Here is a 24,344-nt window from a genome sequence, read left to right as displayed (position 1 = left end):
AATTCATTTAATTTTAAAGAAGTTTTGTAATTATAAAGCTGAATCAAGCATCTCTCCTAAAATTACACTGAAATAAGGAATAGTTAACTTTGTGAATGAATAACCTTACACAATTACAGAGTAACATCCACTGCAATACTTTCTACAGCTAATACTTGCTTTTGATTGTTTATGTAGGATTTTGGAGAATAGGACAGACCAAAAAAAGAATAGAAAAGAAAACATAAAAGTTAAACGTACGATATTATAAATAAGGCACGAGCCACAATTCAATTAAACAGACCACAGGAATCAAGGAAGGAGTCACTGCAACTACTGGACTAGCTCCGTTTTGTGTGCAAAGCAAAAACCCAGTTGCAGATAAAATGAAAACAAAACATCCCAACCAGCTGAGCTACACAGGGAAGAGAAGTGCAGCCAAAAATACTTTTTAAAAAAACGGGATCATCAAAATAGTAAACATAAGTACCAAATGAGACCAAGTTCTCCAGTATAAATTCCTTTGTGACAGTTTGCTACCTTGGCACTAAGCACTATTCACCCAGGGACAGCAGGTCAACGCCAATAGTTAAAAGCTTGTATCCAACTTAACTTACACAAACCTTACACTGATGGTGGGAGGAAGGCAATTAATATGAAACTTAATATTTAAGACTGAATGATAAAGTAAGTTTGGAGTTTATAAACTTTCTCTTTTACATTATACTTCATTCATTAATTGATTTATTATTGTAAAAGAAAACAAGTCACTTTCAAAATATAATTACTGCACTGGACTGATCAAGGCTTTGAGTAAGCACACTCAGTTGCTTCATAGGTTTTCAACCTTTTTTTATTTTCTTAAAAATAAGTAGCAGCAGCAGCAAATGGTGATGCATTAGCTATGAGTTTGTGGAAGCATAAATGTATATGGCATAAAATAACTAATTAATTCCAACCTAGAGGAAGACGTTTTAGGAGGTACAAATAATGAATTTGCCAAAATAGAAATGTACAACATAGTAAAAAACCTGAAAATAAAATTTTCAGTTATCCACAATTTACTGCTTACAGTGAGAAACACTATAATAAAAAGAGCTTAGATACAGTCATTAAAGTTTGTTTTCAAGGTTTTTAAAATGCACGTGTAGCAGTGACTAACACAGGGCTAACACTTCCTAAATCCCCCCGGCAGCTGCACTGACGCTGTAGGTGGTCTGATAGACTGTTTCAGAGAATGGCTTAACTATTAAGAATGCCAATGTGATGCCTGACCACAATTTATTATATTATAATGGTCTGCAGATAGTCTAGAATGGAAAACATACCATTTTTCCTTGGAAATTAATAGATTTACAAACCGGAAAACCTCCCTCCCCACATGCAGACACTGTGTAATGACCTAAACACAGTAGTAACTCAGAAATTTAACCACTTAACTAACCGCGGGCCACACATTCACGTGTTGCTGTTCACTAGCTATTCACCTGGTAAGAAGCAAAGATAATTGCACAACAGATTAATGACGAATTAGTCTTTAGCAGACCACATAGGCAAAGAACATAAATCAGACAAAGTACAGAACCGTAGCCTAATCGTAAATCCAAACTGACTTAGAAAAAAAGAATAAAATAACTGAACCAGTTACTCTTTCCCCTGAAGTTTACTCCTGCCTGACGGTAAAAGTTATAGTTTTCATTTTTAAATTCGGTTAGTAAATTTTTCAGTTCCCTAAGTATCACATAGGAGAGTGAACCACTACTACGCAGAGCAGTGACAATGAACCACTACTACACATGCCACATCCATTACAAATAGATTTAGGCAGGCCTCAGCGAAAACAAACCAGTGCGATCTTAAAAGCTCATTTAGCACCAAGTCAGAAAAAGGTCTGACACCACTACTTCATATTATCTCAAAGTACAGAGTATCAGCATTCTCACTGAGTTGTGTAAATGGTGTAAATGATTGTCTAGAAAAATATCACTGGTCTCTGCTAGTACTGGCAACACTAAAAATAGATTACAAAAATCTTAGCTTGTCCAATTTTCCTCACTTAAGCAGTAAATAAGTGCAACTATTTCCCTATCTCTACCATATCTCTATTAATGGTTCCTATAAGAAGAGTTAAACAAGGCACTAAAAACCAAAAAGGCTTGGTAAAGGAGAACATGGATTAATTTGACTCTTAGAATGTCTTACCTAGGTAGATAAAAACCAGACCGTGAAGTACAGTATCACCTCACAGGCTTGTTATCACAAATTGAGGTAATGGTAGGTATCACCAGCACCCACTTAGATGTTAATTTGAATCTTGGCTTCCGCAGGTTCCTGCAGTAAAACTTCTACTCACATGAATTGTGTAAAAAAGTATTTTTGTTTGTTCTGATTTAAAAATTTTCTTTTAACTGAAGATCTTTTTCTTATACTGTCAATTACACTGAAGGGAAACTCATTAACTATCTCATTATACCATCCGTTATATTAATTGCCTATTTTATTGTTTTACCTGCTATTCACCTCCATTCAAAGTGAAAAATACTGCTCTAAAGTGAAAATACGGCCCTCTTCTTCCAAGATCAAATACCCCATGTCCTTAAACAGACGTAAAATATTGCTATAGCATAGACTTCCTAGTGATGCGCATCAACTTACTTTTGGCAACATTGGTGTATCTCTCTTCTTTTTCTTTTCTGAATTAGGATCGTCCAACAAATCTGGCTCAAAAGTGTACAACTCCGTAAGTTCATTCATAGTAAAATGACGTTCAACTTGCTGTTGATCGACAACCCGGAAAGACAATGACTGCTTTGTTACCTGACGATCATAGATCTTATCTTCCATCGTTCCCTAAAAAATGAAGACACTCACTTTCACACAAATACTGGGACCTTCTTGTCATATAGGGAAAAAAATTAATAGTTATAAAAGAGCTAGAATAACAACACAACAGTGCTCTATTTTCCTCGTTTCTTTGACCCCATATCTACAAAGTTACCTGAAAACACTGCTTGCTGAGAAAATAATAATAATTAAAAAAAAACCCTCCTGGAAGCAAGCACAAAGTAATATGAGTTGTGTACGTGACAGATGTCACCTAGCTACTGACTAGAGTATGAAATGTATATTTTCAGTAGTGTTTTGAAGAGATCCGTTTTTGTTTCAATGCCCCAAAGTAGGATTTTAAAAAAAAAAAAAAAAAAAAGGCATTTTCCACAGCATGTACCTTATTGTGCTGCTTTAAGCAGCCTGTAAAAAGGCAAAACAGATACCACATGACTGGGGTGGAGAGCAGAGGGGAAGGGAAGCAGTGAAGTCTAATTCATCACAGCTGTGTATGAACAAATTAGATCCTTGATTAAAAAAGGAAAAATTTTATTTTTTCTTTTTAAAAAAAGATGATGACTATGAGAAGTATGAGAACAGCACAGCCTGTTCTCAACATCGTAATTTAAAAAGGATATCAACAGTTCAAAAGTGCACATGGAAAGCTACAAAAATAGACTGAAGGCTGAAGAAAAAACCTGTGTCTGACAGTTACGTGTTACAAGAAGTAATTTAAGTTGGCAAGTAAGTAGTGACTTCATCAGGAGTTAAGGACTGTTACTGGGAAAAGGTCTTCCGTCTACTCTGTAACACCTGAAGAACAAGAACATGAAGCAAGATACTTCCTAACAGAAACAATGGCATCGTACTTTAAAAAAGCATGGATCAGTGACCATCAGAATTATTACACTTCTTTAGTATCTGTAGGGTGTGATACAAGTTTCAAATCATGACTGGACACCTTTTTATAAAGAATTCTTTAGTTCCCTGTGTTTTCACTCCAGTTGGACCGTCAGGGCCCACAGACCAGGGGTCTATAGGAGACAGCTACACTGAGCAAGCCTATTGTCTAACAACAACCATCCGCTACGCAGTCTATTAATTAAGAATTTTTAGTGCTGTGCAAATTAAAAAAGCTGAGAACACTATTCTGGGTCTGAATGTGTGAATCACTGCTGGAATTCCAGAATTTGTGTTACACGAAGAGTCAGATGAGGTGGCTTAACAGGAAATCATTTCAGTTGTTGTTTATCCTACCAATCTCTCCTCCAAGAGGTTTTGCAGTGGCCAAATACTGCTATCAGATTAGGGCCGGAAGATGACTGAATCAGTATGGACCACTACAGGCTTCACCACAAATCCAAATCGTTAAAGTTTACAAATTTGACTGCAGGACCAGAATATCATAAAAATATCAGACAGAAACGTACCTGAGCCAAAAACCTGTACACAAACACAGGTTTGCTCTGCCCAAAGCGGTAAACCCTGAAAATACTCTGGATGTCATACGATGGGTTCCAAGAGGCATCAAAGATGATTACTCTATTAGCAGCCACAAGATTAATTCCGAGGGAACCTGCTTTAGTGGATATAATAAACAAGCGGCCTCTGGAACAGAGAAAAGTTGCAAAATTTTAGTATTTTGGAAAAAAACTATTGTTCCCATGTTGCTGTGTTACTATGGAGTTGTTCATACACTGAAATAGCTCAAAAACTTCATTAAAATACTGTATTAAGACTAAAACAGATGCAGATTTTACAAGGACAACGCTTTTAGCAAAACATACACTCCCAGAAGTACAGATCAGAGCCTTTTGCAAACCCAACTGCTAACAAAAGCTGGTGGGTAAGAAAAAAATTTTTTATTTGCATTTTCAAACTCTAATAAAATTAGTTATATCAAATTAAACCGTAATTTTAAACAGGCATATTCCATGCTATTGAAACTGTCTCCTGGCTAGTAAACTTTCAGGACAACTCTAGAACGGCACTGTCTCTTTGATGTATCTGCTTTTTTTGAATACCTTCTCACTTCGGTTCAACTTAAAATGAGCTCTTAACAGATACCCGACAGAATAAACTATTTAAGAGTATTAACACTGAATTAGCTTACTTTGTTCCATTTAACTTTTTTTCCCCGTACATTATAAAACACTGCAACATAACTACGTATTTTATTTTTTAAACAAAGCTAGGAAGGTGAAGCCCCTTAACGTCGTTAAACTTATACAAGTTTGTATCTATCTACCTATCTAAATCAGACTTGAAATTCCCAACTTGTATGAACCCTGGATGGCTGGGAGACAATTCTGGAGATGGCTGAGAGCTACAGGCTTCTGACCAGCCAAGTGACTGATGTCTCCTGGCTAGACTTCACGGGGCTCTGACCTTCCTAGGTCCTTATAACCTTTTAGGTAATCGCAATAAAAAGACTGCCTCTGATCCACATTGCTTCCATTTGTACTGATCAATACTTGCTCAGTGTTTTTTTACTCAGTGTTTTTGCTCAGTATTTTTAAGCAATCTCAGGAAACCAGAAACCTATTATTATTGCACAATTTTTGTGCAAGTTCTGCACCTGACAACATTATGATATTTATTCGCCTAGCCTTAAGAGGTCATTAAGCTAATACAAGTAATGAAGAAATAAGGAAGAAAAGAAAGAGAAGGGGGGAAAATTAAGCACATGTATCAGAAGAGTTCTCACCTCACATTAGTTTCATCATTAAATTCTTCAGCCCATTTCTTTCTTGACTGAGCTGTAGTTGAACCGTCTAAGCGATAGTAATCAATGTTTCTGAACCATTTTCCTTCACCTATAAATGTAATAGTCAAATTATTAAAATACTGATTGCATAAAAGACTGATAATACTAGATATACACAACTGTCTAGTCAAAGAACAAATATTAAACATGAAATGTATTATTTTTGAGTTTAATTACCCCATGAGTTACAGCTACTTCTTGCCAGATGGGAAAATAACTACAGCTGACAGAATGTTTTCTTCTCTCCCCAATTCACAAGTAACCTTTCTTTTTTTCTTTGGCCATCAAGGTATATGTACACAAAATGAACCCCACTGTGCCATCAATTATAAAGAAAATAGCATTTTTAGGAGACAGCACTGCTCAATACAATCAATCGTGAGAAAGAGGTTGTTGAGTTATGTCAGGAAGGTCTCTATATGGTGAATCTTGCTATGATACATAGTCTAATAGCTTACCGAAAGAACTACCACAAAGGAAAAAACCCCACCCCTTAAAACATTATCTCAGACTAAAGGCATAAACTCCACAAAATACAGACATCTCATAGTATCTGAAGATGACAAATGTAAGGAAGCTGAGGAAGCAACGCCCAGAAACAGTAAATCTGAGGCAGACAGATACTGGAGATCTTCATCTAACTATGATATTGGTATCACTAAGACACATTTATTTTATGCAACTGTTCAACATGTTTACACTTAGAAATAAGATATTTGAAAGGAACGGCGGATTCAAAGGAATTCTTCAACCAACACGTACTGGGAACTGAAATTTCACATGAAAATGAACTGCATCATCAGGAGCTCTGGGAGGATCTCACAGAGTAAACAGAAGAAACATCCTATGCAGAGGACGTGAGAAATTGAGAAATTTCTCACCATTTGAGCATCACTAGGATAATAATTAGTTCAATACTTTGCTCCCTTATGAAATACATGAAACAATCTACTCCAGTACACATAAAGCCTAAATTCACATTTTGCATGTTCTACACACTGTTTTAAAGTAGTCTAATTTTCATTCATTATCTCTCTCCCAGTAGGAAGGATCAGAATTTGCCATGCATCAGCATACAACATCACTTTTGCACAGAATTTAGCAAAATGCCTTCTCTCCTTTCAGATGATGAACATTTAATCTGCTTAGGCTATATTAAGCACAGATGATACAGAATGAAATCAGAAGCAAGAGCCCATAACGGGATAGCAGAGACCACCTGCAGAGGAGATCAATAATCCTTCCAACTTCAGGAATAGTACAGAGCATACAATACTTCTAATGAAAACAATTATTTCAAATACATTCCCTTTGGACTGAATAGAGACAGAAAAGAGTTACTAGCGTTGCAATTGTACAAGGTGGCACTCACCTTTATAAATAGGAGGCTTGTCTTTGTCAGTTTTCTCCCTGTTGGCCAGCTCCAGAAAATCTTCTATCAAATCCAGAGATATTAGGGACTGGCTAAACACTAGGCTGAAAACAGAAACAGGGAGACACAAAATTCACCTCTGAGGTTATTTTAATAATTGCATTGCTTTATTTTTCCTCTCTCCTCACTCTGATACTACCTTTGAAACAGCCTTTCTAGACACAGAGAAAGACTGGTAGAGTACATGCATGTATGGGAAAACCCACTTATAAAAATGAATGTAACAGGCACATTTGCTTCAGAAAACTGAGCTACAGCATTATGAAGACTGAATGAAGAACACTGTCAGACTAACATACTTACAAGGTTATTAAAAATATTTCTAGAACTGACTTACACTTTGTCTCCAAGCTCCTCTGCCATTCGAAGAATTTCAAAGAGAAGCACCATTTTCCCAGAATGCTCTAACACTTCAGCATCTGCATCAGTGACAAAATCTTTGTACCAATCCGGCGCTGGGCTACCAGGATTGGAAGAGGATGTAGCTTTGCCTATAAAAAAAGAAAGTAAAAAAAAAAATTTAAGATAAGGCCATCATCTCCAATTAAATGCTTTGAAATGTCTGAACTACAAAATTGTTTCCTCATTTTTTGGCTTAACTGGTATGAAAAGAGTTAAACAGGCAAAGAAAAAATAGTGTTTGCACTATAGCAATTATCAGATTAGCAGTTATCGATAACACAAATCATCAATAAGTCACAAATCCCCTTTTGCAAAATGAAGCTGACTCGTATTTTTTTTACTTGTATATTATACTCACCTTCATCTGATTTTGTAACAGATGGAGGGTTGTTTACAAGTTCTTCTGCATTTCCTTCTCCACCTCCACGAGATCTTGAATTCCAGACTTTAATAACTTCAACATCATTATCACTGCCACTTCCACCTGAGCTGCACTCTTTCTTCACTTTTTTCCCCTTGGATTTTTTTTTCCTAAAAAGGTAACATTGTACATGCCATTATTTTTTAAAAATTCTACTGTTAGAGAACATATTCTAATAGATATATAAAATAAAAAAATAAACATTCACTTTCATAGACATCATAGAAAGTTCTGTTAGGGAAATAAATCCAATAAAAAACAACAAATAAAAGCTCAATTACTTCGCATAATCATCAGAACTTAAACTCATTGAAGTTTCATCGGAATCCGAAGCTATGAACTCATCCATACTGTCTTCATCAAAATAGCCCTCAAAAGAGAAAAAACAGAAATTTTATTGAGTATGCTTATCCAGAAGCTTTTATTAAACCTTTAATCATCTGTTTATTCTTCATTTAAACAATGATCAGTTCTACAAAGGGTGGCCTTGCAAAATGTTTTAAGAATGACAACATAGCCAGAAACAAAAATATGACAAAACCAGCAGCAAAATTACCCCACAGCAACAAAGATTTCCATTAATTTGACGAAACTTTACCTAGCATTTGGCAAAGCTTATTTGGAAAGTTCTCAATAGAGAGTATTTTGATATATCTAATTTACCTTATTCTCTTTGCTAATATAGTCCAGCTGCAAACACCAAGGGTGAGTCCAGATTCTGCTCAACATCTGGAAATCCTGGAATAGTTTAGCTCCAGCTTTGCCTCTTCCACCTTCATTGCCACTACCTACACCTGACAATAAAGTTCAGGTTTTAGAATGAAACCTTGAATTAAGTGCCACATACTATTCCCCCTTTGAACAACCCGTTAGCACAGTACTGAGTGTTCTTTCCAGATGCACATCATATTGTAACGTCTCTTGTAAAAGAGGTCAAATTACTGAGTCACAGGCATTTTTTTCCTAGTTAAAGTTGTCAAAATTAGATTTTCCCCTTTTTCTTGATAATAAGAAACATGATTACATTATTACATAAAAGGACAGTTCTCCCCAGTATAGGAATGAATCCAAATCCCCTTAAAAAGACAGTCATGTCTATTTAGGTTTTGTAAAAGCAGCCCAAGGTAGAAAATACAAAATAAAATTTGAATTTAGGTTTTAATGAATTTCGCTTACTATTTTGAGCTACCTTTATTTAATGATTTGTAATGTTGCAGTATTCTGTTACAATAAAGGCTCTAAAAAAAGGCCAGCCTATTTTTTCCATTGTCCAAGCACAAATTAGTGCAAAGTAGTACAATGTTCAGAGAGTTAAATTTCGGTTTTGTAGTCTCAATTTCTCATTAAGCAGCACATTAACTTTAGGTTCTTGAAAAACTTTTTTTTTCCAATTTATTATACGCATAATTTAAGGCATGTATACCTGCAAAAAATAGTATTTATTGCATCACAATCATCAAAGGTCTATGGCAAAACAGGCACAAAGCTTATTCGGTGCATTTCCTCAATGCACAAGACAACCCCAGTAAACATCTACAGAGCATAAATATTTTAACAAACAAGTTCTTGCTATGTTTTCATCATGCAACAGCTTGGAGCATCTTCCCATTTGTGCTCTTCTATGACTTTGTGAAATGGAATTGTAAGGACGACAGAAATTCTGAGATTTGACTTCCCTAAAGCTGAGCTAACATTACAGAGAAACTCCATGTTAAGAAGTTTCGAGTTCACAAGCCCTACAGACTTTTTAATTTTCTATGTTACAGAAGTGAAAGAAAACATGTATCATTTTCATGAAATGAAGGAAACACTTGGTAAAACTGCGTGTAAAATTTGTGGTTTAGTTTATGGCTGTTACAATACACAGAAAAACACAATTTTAAAAATTTGCAGATGAATGCAGCAATCTGCCAACTGTATTTATCTTCAGTAGCAAGACTCGCTTTTTTATTTAATGAAAATCAAAAAGCACGTTGTCTCCTTTTGAAATACAAAGTAATGCAAAGAATTGATGTGGGCATCAGCAGCCAGCATGGAGATTTGCTCTGGGGACTGGAGCATTGGTCAGCTTCAGCAGCTTCTTCCCCTCTAAAAGGCCCACTTGTCTTTCCTTCCTCTTGTTTCCCCTCTTCTTTCCTGTATGGTGTCTGGCACTGAGTGAGCTGACCAGACTGGCAGGACACTACCCCGAGATGAAGACAGAGAAAGGAGATAACACCTTCTACTAACTAGTTCAGGGAGTTGAAGAAGCCCACAAAGGGCTGGTAAGTCACGGAACAGTACAAACCCTTTTGACAAATGCAAACTTAGCTAAACTCAAATAATTTTGTTGAGCCCTTAAAGTGTAGGCAGATTGATTGAACTACCTGTTAAGCAGTGCCTTTTCTTATAGTTACTTACACACACCACCTGTTAAAACATTAATGGCTCCAACAACATAGCAAATACGGAGCTCACTGTAACAGACTTTTCGCCAGTGCAAACCTTATCCTTAATTTAATAGACACTGGACTAGGGGCTACTTCCTCCTATCTGCTGCCTGCTTTATTAAAAAAGGAAGTATTGAAAGCCATTGTATGTAAAGAATTCTGCAAAGAGTTAGAGAAAAAGAGCTGTAAGCATAAAGCACCAGCTCTTATGCTGATCAGTGATGTGTAAAAGATTTACGCTGCCATCTAAGAGCGCGGCAGACCAACAAAGCCAGCGTTGGCAGAGTCCGGAATTACAGAACCAGCCCTGCTTGGTATTGGAAATAGGCCAAAGATAAGCTACCAAACTACTGTAACTGTTGTGATTAAAAAGTTCCTATGAAGAGCTACAAATATTCAACCTAAATCATTTAGAGGCATGCCAGTAAATAGCTAACGCTTATCATTTTTAGGCTACTAGCTTTCAGAAGGCATTTAGCATGATGTAGAAATAAACAGAGCACAAGTAACTTGCTTTTCAGAACATTTATATAAAGAAAAGCCAACGCAGAACAGACTGCAGTATAGAACTAATTAGGAATCAGCACTACACGTGAAGGTTTGGGCTTGCTTATATTATGTTTTCAAGTACAATTAATGTAAGATGGAGTTTTTGTTTGATTTAGTTATTTTATATTTTTTTAAATGAAACACAAAGCTTTTACTCTTCACAGTAAAAGGGCAAAGGAGGCAGTTGGCATTTAGGCATCCAATTATTACTGGAAGTATGAGTAGAAGTGAAATTACTTTCACTGGTCCTTCAAAACTCTTTCCTTCTATAACTTAACCAAATAGAGGCAAAGGCAACAGAACTGTGGAAACGAAGTCTAGCTGGGAATTTACCTAGGAGATCACAGAATCTAAAGTCATTAAGACAACACAGTAAATCTCATACTGCTATAAGTCTTAATGTATCTTAATTTAAGATACAATTAATCCTTCTTGTAATTAAACTTGGGAGAGCAACCAGAACAGAAAAATACAGTTTAAAAAAAAAAAAATCCACTGGCAACAGACAGGCATTTTAAGACAGGTGGCTTAGAAAATAGAAAACCAAACAAACGAACAAAACTGGCACAACAGACTACGTAGTACTTTTTGTAATCACTGCAAAAACTGAATACACGCTTCAAGCTTTAGACAAAATCCTATCAGCAGTGCCTTAAACTTTCTTGACTATGGAATTCAACCCCTGATCATTAAGTCAGTCATTATAAACAGTACAGAATTGCTCCAGAACCCAAAACCTGCTGCTGAGGAATTGGGCTGCGTTAAGTACAGTGGTACAGAAAACCTTACTAAGAGTTCCTTGAGATTACCATTCTAATAGTCTCTGTGGCACATAGGTGTGTATCATCTGTAAGTGTTGATATTCCAATATCCTGATAAACTAAAACTACAAGCTGCAGCAGTTTAATGTAAGTCCACACCAGCCCACAGTAACGTATTTTAAGGTTTGGTTTTTTTCCTTATATGCCTTTTCGATTAAACAAATTTACGTTTTATTGGGAAGATGCAAGACCCCAAGACAGACCAGTCAAGACCTCGCTGAAAAATGACGAAAAGCGCCGTCACTGTGAAAACCAGACTTGGGGGTTTTGAGAACAAAAGAAGAGATAATTCCACAAAAGAGCCAATATTTGACAAATAACAGGTTCAGCTAGCATAATGACAATAGGAAACTGCAAGGCTTGGCATTGCGCTTACACCAGTACATCTCAATTTTGCATTCTCTCCCTCCAGTCTCACAATCAGTATCTTGTTTCTTGGAAGAGTAAGACATTAAATCAATTACATTTTATGTTCAGAAAAGGAAGAAAAGAGAGATGAACCAAAACCTGAAGGTGGACTACTGTTGAAGAGATGCAAATACTATTATTCCTTAAAAGAGTATTTTTATGTGTAACCAAATGTTTTGATACAATTCAACTTTCAGAGCTAACATAAATCTTAACAGGAAGCAGAAAAACACATCTGTAGAGCAAATAATACATATAAAAAACCCACCAACCTACCAACTATGGCAAAAAGCCCCTTATTAAATGACCATCAGTCTTTTTACCTGACAGACTTGTAGGCACGTACCTGTCAAATGATCCAAATAGTATTGGTAGAGCTTGCACTGAATAGGTGTCATTCGAACTTCTAGAACATACTCGTATTTTGGTGGGAGGAACTTTGTTAATGCTGTGTAATCTTTCCTCTGTAATTTTACAAACAGTACTTTAGTCATATAAACATGAAAACGACTACTGAGAGCTTAAGAACTTCTGGCATCCTAAACGACAAAGCACCATACACAAATTACAAGGATTCAGATGCTTTCCAACCACAAAGAGAAAAAAAATAGCCCACTAAATACAATCCAATTACAGGCACTGTCTGCAAAAGCCCATCTTACCTAGTAAACATGGTTGTCTACTCAAAAGTGTATGACCTGTTAACCCCATGTCCTAGTTCCAAGTCCTTGCAAAGTTGACTGCAACTTCAGGAGCTGCTCCGGTAACTACTTTTGTGGGTGTTTTCTAAATATGAAAACCTTTTTTTTATGAAACGTGGGTAAGTCAAGCAGCTAATATCAACGTTTGTATCACAGATGAACTCACATTCAGGTTAACCACTTTCTGTTTTAGAGTACACAGTTTCTGAACACTTGCTTGGGGCAATGCAAAATTTACTTCTGTTTTCCTTTTTTTGTCTCTTAGGTTAGTCTACTTCTCTCTACCTACCCCTTCATCCAAACTGTGAACCGTGTATTGATCCTGACCGAGAGACTGTTGCACACTTAGGAATTAAGTGACCTTCACCAGAAAGCCTGTGCTGCGCTGCATAGACTCCCTGGCTGCAGGATAACCTCAGCTCACTGCACTGGAGGAGCCTGCACTTGGTACTGGCCACCTACACGGCCTTGCTGTTATCTAGAAGTACAGCAAGAAGCTCCCATGAGAACATCTTCTAGGAACAGAAGACAACAGAACAGTTGTCGTCTTCTCAAGGCAATTATGTAGTAGCTGGAATGACCAAAAGGGAGAGCTGCTGCCTATGGACAGGATCTGCTCTGTGCAGCACACTGTGAGAAAATTCATCCGGGCTCCATCTGATGCTGTGCAAACATGGGGTGCTTAGCATCTCATGCACATAAGATTTACTTCTATTTATGTTCCTTCTCATTCTGTCTTTTGGTTTGTGTTCCTGTACTGCTGTACAGATGTGTCAAATTATGTACACTATCCTCTCACCACTACTCGTATTTCCAAGATCATAACTTTATGATAGCCTTACTAGCCTTACACACTGCCATAAACCTTTTCATTTCTTTCCAGGATAAAGAAGTATCTGGTTGTGGGACTATCCCACTATGACCATTTCACCCAGCTCATGCCCACTTGGACTATTTAATCAACTACCAACAACCGCACAGGCAGGAAGAGGCACTTGGTGCCTGTAGAGCGTCACACCTGCCATCAGGCTGCCGGTGCTTGGGTTTATAGAGCAAAAGAGCAGTAACATCATTCTGAGAGCACAGAGGTGCCATACCACAGCAGCTCAATGGAAGAGCAAGGAATCCAGCCCTCGTTATGGAAACCCAGGCAGCTTTGGTTTTAGATCTAAGGTCTTTTTAGGTACCAAGTTCTTTACCCTTTTGGACCTGACTAATTTTCCTTCTCTCCTCTTCCACATTGTTCTGATTCTCACAAATCAGAAAAAACAGGAATTCAGAACTAAGTGACAAACTATGGATCGCCAACTTTCTGTGCAGTTTTTAAGGCAGTTGAGTTTTAAATGTGTATTCTTTAAATGTGTATATGGAATTAAAAGAGAACAAAGCTTACTGATGTCCTACTCTACCATGTAAATTTCTAGTCTCCTGGCAGGAAAACAGCTGTATTCTCTAATATATGTATATGTCCTGCTTAGAATACACTGACATCTTCATAAAAGCTACAAATTATTTTTTTTAAGTCTTTCTAGTCATTATAAATAATGCAGAGATGTGCTGGTTTTGGCTGGGATAGAGTTAATTTTCTCCATAGTAGCTGGTATGGGGCTATGTCTCGGATTTGTGCTGGAATCAGTGCTGATAACACAGGGATGCTGTAGTTACTGCTGAGCAGGGCTTGCACAGAGTCAAGGCCTTGTCTGCTCCTCACACCACCCCAACAGCGAGTGGGCTGGGGGGGCAACAAGGAGTTGGGAAGGGACACAGCTAGGAGAGGTGACGCCAATTGGCTAAAGGGATATTCCATCCCATATGACGTCATGCTCAGCATTAAAATTGGTGGGGATGTTGGCAGGGGGCCACTGCTCAGGGACTGGCTGGGCATCAGTTGGTTGGTGGTTAAGCAACTGTTTTTGTTTGCATCACTTGTATTTCTTGGGTCTTATTTCTCTCTGTTATTTTGCTTTTCACCATCATCATCATTATTATTATTATATTTCAATTATTAAACTGTTCTTATCTCAACTCATGAGCTTTCTCACTTCTATCCTTCCAATTCTCTTCCCTCCATCCTGCTGGGGACGGGGGTGAATGAGCAAGTGGCTGTGTGCTGCTTAGCTGCTGGCTGCGGTTAAACCACAAGAGATCTAGTAATTAGTGAAAATATTTAAGTCAAAAGTAACAGCTGGATTCAACAGAGCTCTCAAACAGCAAGTTTACAGGCCTTTAAGTGCTTTTATGTGAATGAGATGAAATAAATCCTCCCCCTCCCTGCAGCTAATTCAAGTAATTTGTTAAACTGGTCTTACCTGCACACATCCAGCCAACATCTCATAGAGAATATGTGCACGCTTCTTCATTACTCTGACATCTACCAGAGTCGAGTCTGCACACTGACCATTCTGAATTGGATTTATAAATCGATTTCGGAATTCCTTAATTGAACCGAGCAAATTCTCCTTAATAAAGTTAACCATGCAGTGGTCTAGGACAAAAAGACCAGGCTTGAGTTGTTCAAAATGGAAAGTACAGTACTGGGATTAATTCTAACAGAGAATAAATGTGTCCTATCTAAACCGACGAACTTTCTGGAGAGTAGAAAAACTCAAACCACCCCAACATTTTCCAGAAAGGGCATCTTAAATTGACACATACTCTAGGCACAGAGAACTTCTACATTTAATATCACATTGAAAACTACCTCATCGTGTTTGTTTCACAAAGTTTGTAAGCTGCTGCGCACCAAAGCAATCATATAACAAAATCACATTCACAAAGGTTTTTTAATAGATTCAAAAGCATATTAATCAATAGGAAAAAACATTACAGCATATTAACAAACAGGAGCAAAAGTTACAAGCTAGTTTAGAATGAAATTCCAAGGCAGTAACATAAATCACTGTTCAGTAAGTTCACTAAGAACACTGCTCTACAATGGTTTAAAACAATTTAAATTGATGCTGCTGCAAGACCTGGTCCACCCATTTTCCCTCTGAACATTCTCAGCCTTCCCCTTTTGACATGCTGAGACTGATCTGGTCCTTTGGTCAGCCAGATCAAGGAACTGAACTGTCAGAAAGCTATTCACTTCTGCATTGTAAATTTTTGGATACTCCTTATACAGGCTCCCAGAGGAATCAGATGTATGTAAGGCCATGCCAAGGGAAAGGATGGAGGAGAGGCCAGATTCCCAACAGCTTCATTTTAATTTGGTTTAAACCATTGCGGAACCACATCCCAAGACAATGATTTAATATGCACAATGCAAAACCAGACTGTTAGGGTTTTTTTTAGATACAGAAACCTAGCAAACAGCTTCACCATATTAAATTCTTTCTTTCTAATCAAGCTAAAACGATCTGTATATCGCTGAAAGCCAAATGTATATTCAAGGAAATAAACAATTCTTAAGCCAGAGAAATACTCACATTCTATAAGATTGTTTTGCAGTGGTGTTCCTGTAAGAATTATTCTTCTCCTTGATCGAATAGAATTCATTGCCTTAGAAACAGCAGATGCTTCATTTTTTAGTATATGCCCTTCATCACAAACAACGAAGTCGGGGCCTAGAAAGAAGTAACATTAGATCTCTTCCATCTTTTATAACCACAAATAAACTGGCAACCTAAAGAATCCAAAGTTTCTGCTAACGTTATTAAACTACTTTTAAATTGTGTGTGTGTGTTTGTGGTGGTTTTTTTTTACCACCGTGAATGTTCTCAGCTTTTGCACAAGCATTCACAGTAGCTATTCTGTGGCTGTTGCTTGTAAAGTCTTCGTGGGAAGGATTAAATACAGCTTTGCAATATATATTCCTATAAAAATTATTTATCCACGCAGCTCATGTGTCCATGTCTACATATACATTCACCCTGTCAAAACTTCATAAAACTGTTTTCCTTAAATCCAGCTTAGGCTGCCATCTACTGATCAATTCTAAAGAAAACCAAAAATCAGGTAACCGGTAATTTTTCACTAAGGCAACAGGTCAGTATCAACAGTGGTAAACAGTGCAATCAAAATCCTTATCTAAGATAAGACACAATCAAATCTGATCTGAATTACAGACAAGTGAATTGCCACCTTGTAGCTGAAAGTCACCACAGAAATGTCCTCGGCTTTCTTCCATGAGATAAAACCAAGGATTCTAGACTACTATTTTAGCTGAGTTGCACAAGGAATGTCGAAACCACACCACAATACATTTCCATGGTATGCAAAGCAACTCTAATAGAATTATTAAGTGTTACAATTTGGGCTTTACAAAAAATAATATCAAACTTGGCAGAACAGACTTACATACCCTAACAGTTTTCAGATTTGGAGGAATTTCTGGAAGCTCTTTCCTTGAAAGGAGAAATAAAAGATATTCTAGGACCCAACTAGTAACTTAGAATGAATGTATTACCAGATCTAAACCTGAACTCAATTCCAGTACTACCAATCATGAAGTCAGCTGAAGTCAAGTTTATGCACCTTTGAAAAATGCTACACAAAGCCATCAGTTGGGTTCATCTATCCAGCTCTAAAAAGTCTGATATTTGAGATGGCAAAGAAGTATTTGTGAGCATGGACAATCTAATTTTTATAACTTACTAAGAACATTTTTTTCCTCAGACTAAGTTTAAACTGCCTTGTAAAGAAGAAAATTAACTCTAGGACAGTGGTCAACAACAGAGAATCAATTACACCTTTGACTACTTCCATGATTTAATGCCAGTACCAGTCATCTTAATCGTGCCATTTTAAGTGTCAAACAGTGATTTGAATCTCACATGCTAACAGAAAAGGGATCAAGATATTTTTTCCAAGCAGAAAAAAAAAGTCTTTTTAACCAAGTCTAGAAGACAATTATGAAAATCCTCATATGAATTCCAAACACACTTAAACTTGTCCAAGCCTACCTACTTCTGAATTTTCACACCTGCCACAGAAACATTCCCCCATATTATTTCATTATTTTTGTACCTTCCCCTGTTTGGACAGCATGCAAAAGACTGAGCGGCTATGTACAAAGCCTTCCTTTAGTTTTAGGCAAACATCTCCTAATGGTGACAGATCCTTTCTCTAGTCCTCATTCTAGTATTTCCTGAAGGGTAAGGATCTTGCAAGCACGCTGGCTCCTGCAATGCACAGTGTCACTGAGATGGTCTTGAGCCATTCTCTAGAACTGAAGCCTTTGCGACATCTCCCCACCAGATGTGAAGCTTAACAATTGGACATTAATAGATCATTCTCAGAAATAGATTTGGTCTGGTACTTCATGGTTACAATCAGAATCAAAGTACATTAGAGAAGAAGGATAATGAAGTCTAAATGACAGATAGCAATCAAAATCGTGCAAATACCCCAGAAATCAGTTTCAGTAAAGACTGTGATTCATTAATATGAAGTGGTAAGTTAAAAAGAAAACAAAGAAAACAAAAAAAACCCTACACCCAAAAAACCCACTTCAAAAGCTGTTGTTTGAGTAAGTGAATGATAGTAAAAATATGTAAAAACTATCTTAGTAAAGCTATTCATGGTTTGTTTGGCAGGCATGTAGTGTGTAGCACTGGTATCTTGAACAAACATGTTGGCCACAACTGAGTGGCAGGGATTTTCATAAATTTGTGTGTTTTTTCCTTGCTCTTAAAAAACATGAATGCAATTCATTACAGACAAAACATTTCTCAAAATATAATAAAGGAATGTAAAACTTAAAGGGACCTCAAGGGATCATTTAATCCATTTTCTTCATCTGAGATGAGAGTTATGCGAAAGGGACGTAACCTCCCTGATAAAAGTAGGAAACTCCATAACCTCTACCTTTTTCTAAAACACTGTGCAATATTACCTAATTTAAATGTCCTCTGCTACAAATCAATAAATTCTGCTCTTTCCTTTCTCCAACTGATGGAAAAAATAACTGATAACAGTCCTTTCAGTAACCAGCTCTTACATGGTGGAAATTCGTCAGTCTGTCTTTTTTCTAGGCTAAAAAGCCTTACTCCTTCAATCTTTCCTTAAGGATCATAGTCTTCATCTGCTTATCCTTCTTGCTGTACTTGCACATTAATATATTGATATACATAAAACACAGTGATATATAGATATACACACAATTTTGCTTTTCCTCTGAAGTCTACAAAAACTTAAATCTGCTTCATACAACTGCCAATTAAAGTGCAGTTTCCAAGTTAAACAGTAATGGAATTTTTATTAGTAGCAACAAGTAAAAAAATTGAAAAGTTATTGAAATGCTGCAAGCAAAGCACAACACCAAATAGCATTTCATCAGTTGCACAAAGCATTATGGGAAACCATTTGTTGCTCTGCATGCATATATAATGCTGCTATTATTTCACACAGCAGAGCTAGTTAATTAATGAAATCACTTCTCACACTACTTCTCCACCCATAAACTTTGGCTAAACCTTCCCTCTGGTCCCCTCTTCTGTAGTACACAGTACAATACAAGCTTCTACTATAGAATATGTCTACTCTAGCAGTATTCATTTGAACTAGACACATATCCTTAAATTATCGCTCAAATACCAAATTTGCAACTTCTAAAATGAAAAATGCTCCCAGAGGCAAAGACTTTCCTATTTACAGGCACTGCAGTAAGCCAGCACAGAGCTTCATAACTCTTTTACTGGCAGCCTGCTGTATTGCCAGTGCTGTGATTCACAAAGACAGCAAGAAACTAATAATGGTTGCAAGATACTGCTCACCAATTTAGTCAATCCAAATGTCTCCAAGAACTAATGGATAACAACAGATGAACACTTCTGTCTTTTTGTAATTAGTTAAAAAAGAGAAAGATTTGAAGCAACATGAAAATTACGGAATTATCTCAAGGTTAGTTTTCTTAACGGTCTGATTCCATCCTATCAACCAACTAGTCCAAATGGAGAATGAAACAGTGGGTTCCATGTTCATATGAAATTATTCAAAACCTACAAGGCTCAATGTACTGCAGTTTCTGAACTGGATTAAATCTACAAAAGCCAATTACCTAATCACAAACACTGCTTGATCATATTGTCCTAAGCTGTCTAAAGAGGTCTGGAAGTAGAACAGAACCACACCTATAAGCAGGATGTAAAACCCAAGAGATTCGCAAGAGATGGGACAGGGAAGGTTACACGAGTGACTGTGTCTCCTCCATAAAATCGCATGCGCAATGTGCAATCTCACTCCACAGTCCAATATTTTTGAAGTTCATAAATGCAAATCCATGAAGAAAGGGACAATATTACTAAAAAGACACGTGGTAACAACCCCTATGTTTAGCCTCCCATACACTTTCCACAAGGAAAAAATCCCACAAAAAGAAAATCTATCACTGTAAGAGTGTATAAAACTCTACTTCATTACTGCACCAAAACATGACCAACTGAATGCAAAGCTACCATTCTGTCAGGCTACTGTCCCATCACCGCTAATTCAAGACAGCAGTTCACACCTTTTCTTCTCTCCCTGCAACTTTCCTGGCAACATTCTCAACAAATGGAATATCCTGAGCAAATCAGATACAGACCAAGACTAAATAGCAGAGGGTTTCCCACCCCCCCCCTTTTTTTTTTTCCTTGTTTTTACTAACTGCATCATTAATAGGAGTCAGAAAACACACTGGCAAGAAGTGCATTTTCTTCATTGCTTAAATAATGTGTGTGGATTCAACATGATCCCAAAAATAGTTCTTAAGCTATGGTACTGGAGCTTTCCTGACTCCATAGCAATTACGTGATTTAGTGAGTCAAACTGGCATAAAATTAATTAATGTTTTAGCTGCTCAAACAGGCTTTCTGCAGAGCTGGAGATGCCAATAATCAAAAAGGTTTTTTTTCCCATTACAAGAATCCCTTAGTTTGTTAGAACAAAATTCACAGCCCTACTACTATTTGAAACTTCACAAAATCAAGCTCACAAAGTACAATTATAAACCAAACCAATCCTGCATTTCATCAATCAGAAGGGGGCGGGGGGGTGGGGGCAGCAATCAACCACAGTCTGTCAAGAAACCTGAAGTCCAGCCGGATGATTAAAACGCAAGAAAACCTACTTCCAGAATCAGAGAAACCATTTACTGTACCTACCATTTCACCATTCTCAGTTTGAAGAGAAATATCAAGGCTACAGCAAATATGCCTTTTAAAAACAGTTTTTAAATTATACTGCATGCTGCATAACCATGAGTTGTTTTCAGGTATCAGCTGCCAGTTCAGAATTTGTAGGAAAAATTTGCTATTTTGGTGAAACTTGCTAATCCTGAAATTTTTAGTTCTTTTTGGTGATCACACAGTATTGGTTGTTTCAATTTGGAGTATTATTTTTAAGTGCTTATATACATGCTTACGTAAGTTTGCTCAGTTCAGCAAACCAGACATCCATTTCTTAGACTGAAAAAACGAATTATTTAAGTGCTTTATCTGCAATCAATTCATTAGCACTTAATTAATACTTCTTAGTTCACACTTCTAAGGTACATTCTCAACTATTTTTCATGTGTAGTTCCTCCCTTAACGGTAGATTTCTATCAAGGATAAATCAGCTTGCAGTCGTAACAAATTAGCAGATTAAAATAACCTTAAATTCCCAACAGAATCACTTCAAATTACCTTGCAAAGAAAGCAATGCTAGCAAAAAAGATACCTATTAGGAAGAGTTTCCAGTATATATTCCTGTGGTCACTTCTGTATTTGATCTAACAGAAAAGACTGTTACAGAAGTCTATCTACAAAAGCACATGGAGTAGTTTCTGAACAACCATTTCTGTAACTCAGCAAAAGCCAACAAGGAAAACATGATAAATCTTACTAACATTATTGTTTAAAATTATCTGCCCAACAGATTTCTATTTGCAAGATTACTTAGCTCATAATACGTAAACCAGAAAGTACAATATATATAATGCATACTTGTATTAATTTTCACTTACCTGGATCAACTAAAGCTTTATTAAATATTTCTTTAAGTTTTCTACTCTTCACATTCCTGCCTTGTGCAAGATTACGATACATCTCATAGCCTATTATCATCACACCTCCTTCATCTTGCCAGCGCTGGAGCATATAGCTTCTCTCTTGAGGGCGCTTCACAGTTGCTAATTCACAGACCTTTCAAAGAGGGAAAAATATGCTTGATTTCCTTTTAAAATACTGAAGTACCAGTGTAACTTTTAAATACCTAAGGTGTATTAATGCAAGTACATCTCTCACATACATGAAGTGCATTCCTTAGTCTATATTTTGAGTGGTGGAGCTTTCCAATTATGTAAACCGTTCAGTTATTCATTTTTAAGAAGTCTTTTTAAGCCTTATACCTCTAGTCTTTCATCATCTTCTAAACCTTCTTGCCATTTTTCAAACTCATTCAACCAGTTCAAGGCAGTGTTCAGTGGACACACTACCAGAGCTGTCCGGAAATCCAGTCTGTCACACAGCAAGACTGTGTGAAGAAAACTTACTACCTGCAAGAGGAAAAAACAGACAAAATGACAAATAAACCACCCAGTATTAAACACTAGGAAAGAAACATACAAGTATATATTCGAATATAGAACTTACCAACAAAATCTTGTTCAAACATTTTTTTCTGTTTGTTAAACAACTCGCTGCTTAAAATTTAATACATATGTATCTTGAAGTCATACACAATGCTCTGTGTTACATGGCTGCACGCTTCCTGCACGTACTGAGATACGCGCAGTTTTGAACTGCGCCAGATAGCTGAACCATTTCATAAATAAGGAATCCTCCCTTTGCATTTCACCAATCCTTTTCATAAACTAAAAACTTCTATTAGGTTGGGGTTTTTTTTCCCAATACTCACCCCAAACACTAAGTAAGTTCACCTCTTTGGACTTCACAGATGTATCAAATTTCTTGGAAGTGAACATCAGTCTTAAATCAATGTTTTCCACATTTTTTCAACATATTGGCAAATTCTCTCAAAAGCTCTGAAGCAAGTTATTGAAATGCTTTCCAAGTATTCACCCTGTAGCCAGACTGGCTATATGTTGCAGATGGTAACACCTCCTTGAGGCTTGGGAAAGTAACTTAAATCTTTTGATGTCACTCAAGTGTTTCTGCTGGGCTGCCTGTTTCTGAGCAGCAGCAAAGAAATACAGGACTAGAGGTAACCTGTAAAAATCCAGGAGCTTAGGAGAGTCAGTGATCCCACGGCAGCTCCAGCTCTTCCACTAGACTTTTCATGGTGAAGACAGCACTCTAATCCACGTCACTGTACAACATTTGGAAAGTTCTTTCCAGATCAAATCTTGATATCTGGCAACTCTGATTTAATACACTGTTCAAAGTAATTTCAAACTGTATAACTATGCCTGAAACACTGGGCAACAAATTGCTTTTAGACGCTGCAATGCAAAAGGAATTACTAGAGGTTTTGCCATCAAGACAAAAGCATCTCATGTTCAGATGCAAAAACTACCCATGAAAACTAATCACAGAAGTCCTATGTCCTGGACAGTCAGCAAGTCCCTAATTGCCTTATTTCCCTGATCCACTGCCCACATTCTTCTCTGCAGTTTACAAAGTCTGCTAAAACTTATTGCAAATTTAACTCTTTTAAGAGAGAAACAACAAATGGCGTTACAGAGCACAGTAGAAGGACCAACAAATGACGATGTAAGGCAAAAAACCAACTACCTAAACTACAAATACGGGCCATAAAAATACTTGCTGCGTATTTCTAACTGTGGCTCTCTTTTGAGTATCAAGAAGTTACAGCCAAAATGAATGTCACGAACACATCTGGATCATGTACAAAAATACCTTCTGCTGTGGAGTATTTCATCAAACTAAAACATACAGTGTATAAAGCATATGTGTACCAAGTCACCTAGACTGCACTGCTACATTAAAGCACAACAGTTCTGCAAAACGCTGTTAATCTCCAGTAAAAGGTGTATTTAATTCCAGAAGAACCATAACTCCTAAGCTAGAATTAAGCATGTAAAAGTATATTCTTCAAATGTGATTTTCAAAGTATGTATGAAAGTCATCTTCTATAGGATCGTAGATTCTCAAAATATTGTGTGTCAACCCAACTTCCATAAGCAAAGCAAAGCTATATACACTGCAGTTGGAGTCCTTAAAAACATACTGTGCCCATGCTGTGCACCACAAACAACCAAGACTGCAGCTTGCTTTACCTCAACAGTGCACACAGTGAATGGTCACATTCCCTCTGTTCATCTACAGCTCTGTGTTACTCAAAAAACACCCTGCAATCCCACAAAAATCCCCAGAATCACCCACAAAAATCCCCAGAATCAAAAAACTACAAAATCCAAGTGTGATTCCCTTGAGCCTGTTCTTTGCAGGGGATCTGAAGAATCTGAAGACATTGCGCCATCCTAAGCGCTCCATGACCACATCCTGCAATTCAAAGGTCAAGAAAGAAGATTCTCAGTATCAAAGTCCTAAATAACATTTGTCTGAACTAGGTCAGAGGAGAGAAGGATTAGGTATTTCTCATGTAACTTCACTTTTTGAAGAATCCTGGGTAGCAATGGTTCAGAGGGAAGACAAGAATTAGGAAAGCCATCTGACCCAGTAAGGCATAGCTAATGCTAGCAAAGAATAACAGGTACCTCCTGC

General features: G+C 37.1%; 1 protein-coding gene across 1 annotated transcript in view; it reads right to left on the bottom strand.

The window, feature by feature from the left end:
- ATRX (ATRX chromatin remodeler) overlaps positions 1 to 24,344 on the bottom strand; it is an 85,927-nt gene that overhangs the window by 11,847 nt on the left and 49,736 nt on the right. The window contains exons 18-30 of the mRNA XM_074148304.1: positions 22,046 to 22,192; positions 21,662 to 21,839; positions 16,164 to 16,301; positions 15,045 to 15,220; positions 12,381 to 12,498; positions 8,491 to 8,621; positions 8,109 to 8,197; positions 7,765 to 7,937; positions 7,342 to 7,495; positions 6,945 to 7,048; positions 5,513 to 5,621; positions 4,236 to 4,413; positions 2,635 to 2,829 (exon numbers count right to left, since the gene is read on the bottom strand). Coding sequence (XP_074004405.1) covers positions 2,635 to 2,829; positions 4,236 to 4,413; positions 5,513 to 5,621; positions 6,945 to 7,048; positions 7,342 to 7,495; positions 7,765 to 7,937; positions 8,109 to 8,197; positions 8,491 to 8,621; positions 12,381 to 12,498; positions 15,045 to 15,220; positions 16,164 to 16,301; positions 21,662 to 21,839; positions 22,046 to 22,192 — 1,890 coding nt within the window. The remainder of the gene's footprint in view (positions 1 to 2,634; positions 2,830 to 4,235; positions 4,414 to 5,512; positions 5,622 to 6,944; positions 7,049 to 7,341; positions 7,496 to 7,764; positions 7,938 to 8,108; positions 8,198 to 8,490; positions 8,622 to 12,380; positions 12,499 to 15,044; positions 15,221 to 16,163; positions 16,302 to 21,661; positions 21,840 to 22,045; positions 22,193 to 24,344) is intronic.

The sequence above is a fragment of the Numenius arquata genome, chromosome 5, assembly GCF_964106895.1.
Source record: "Numenius arquata chromosome 5, bNumArq3.hap1.1, whole genome shotgun sequence".
Lineage (NCBI taxonomy): Eukaryota > Metazoa > Chordata > Aves > Charadriiformes > Scolopacidae > Numenius > Numenius arquata.
Note: the sequence above shows the minus strand (reverse complement) of the source record. Positions and strands in the feature narration are given on the sequence as shown.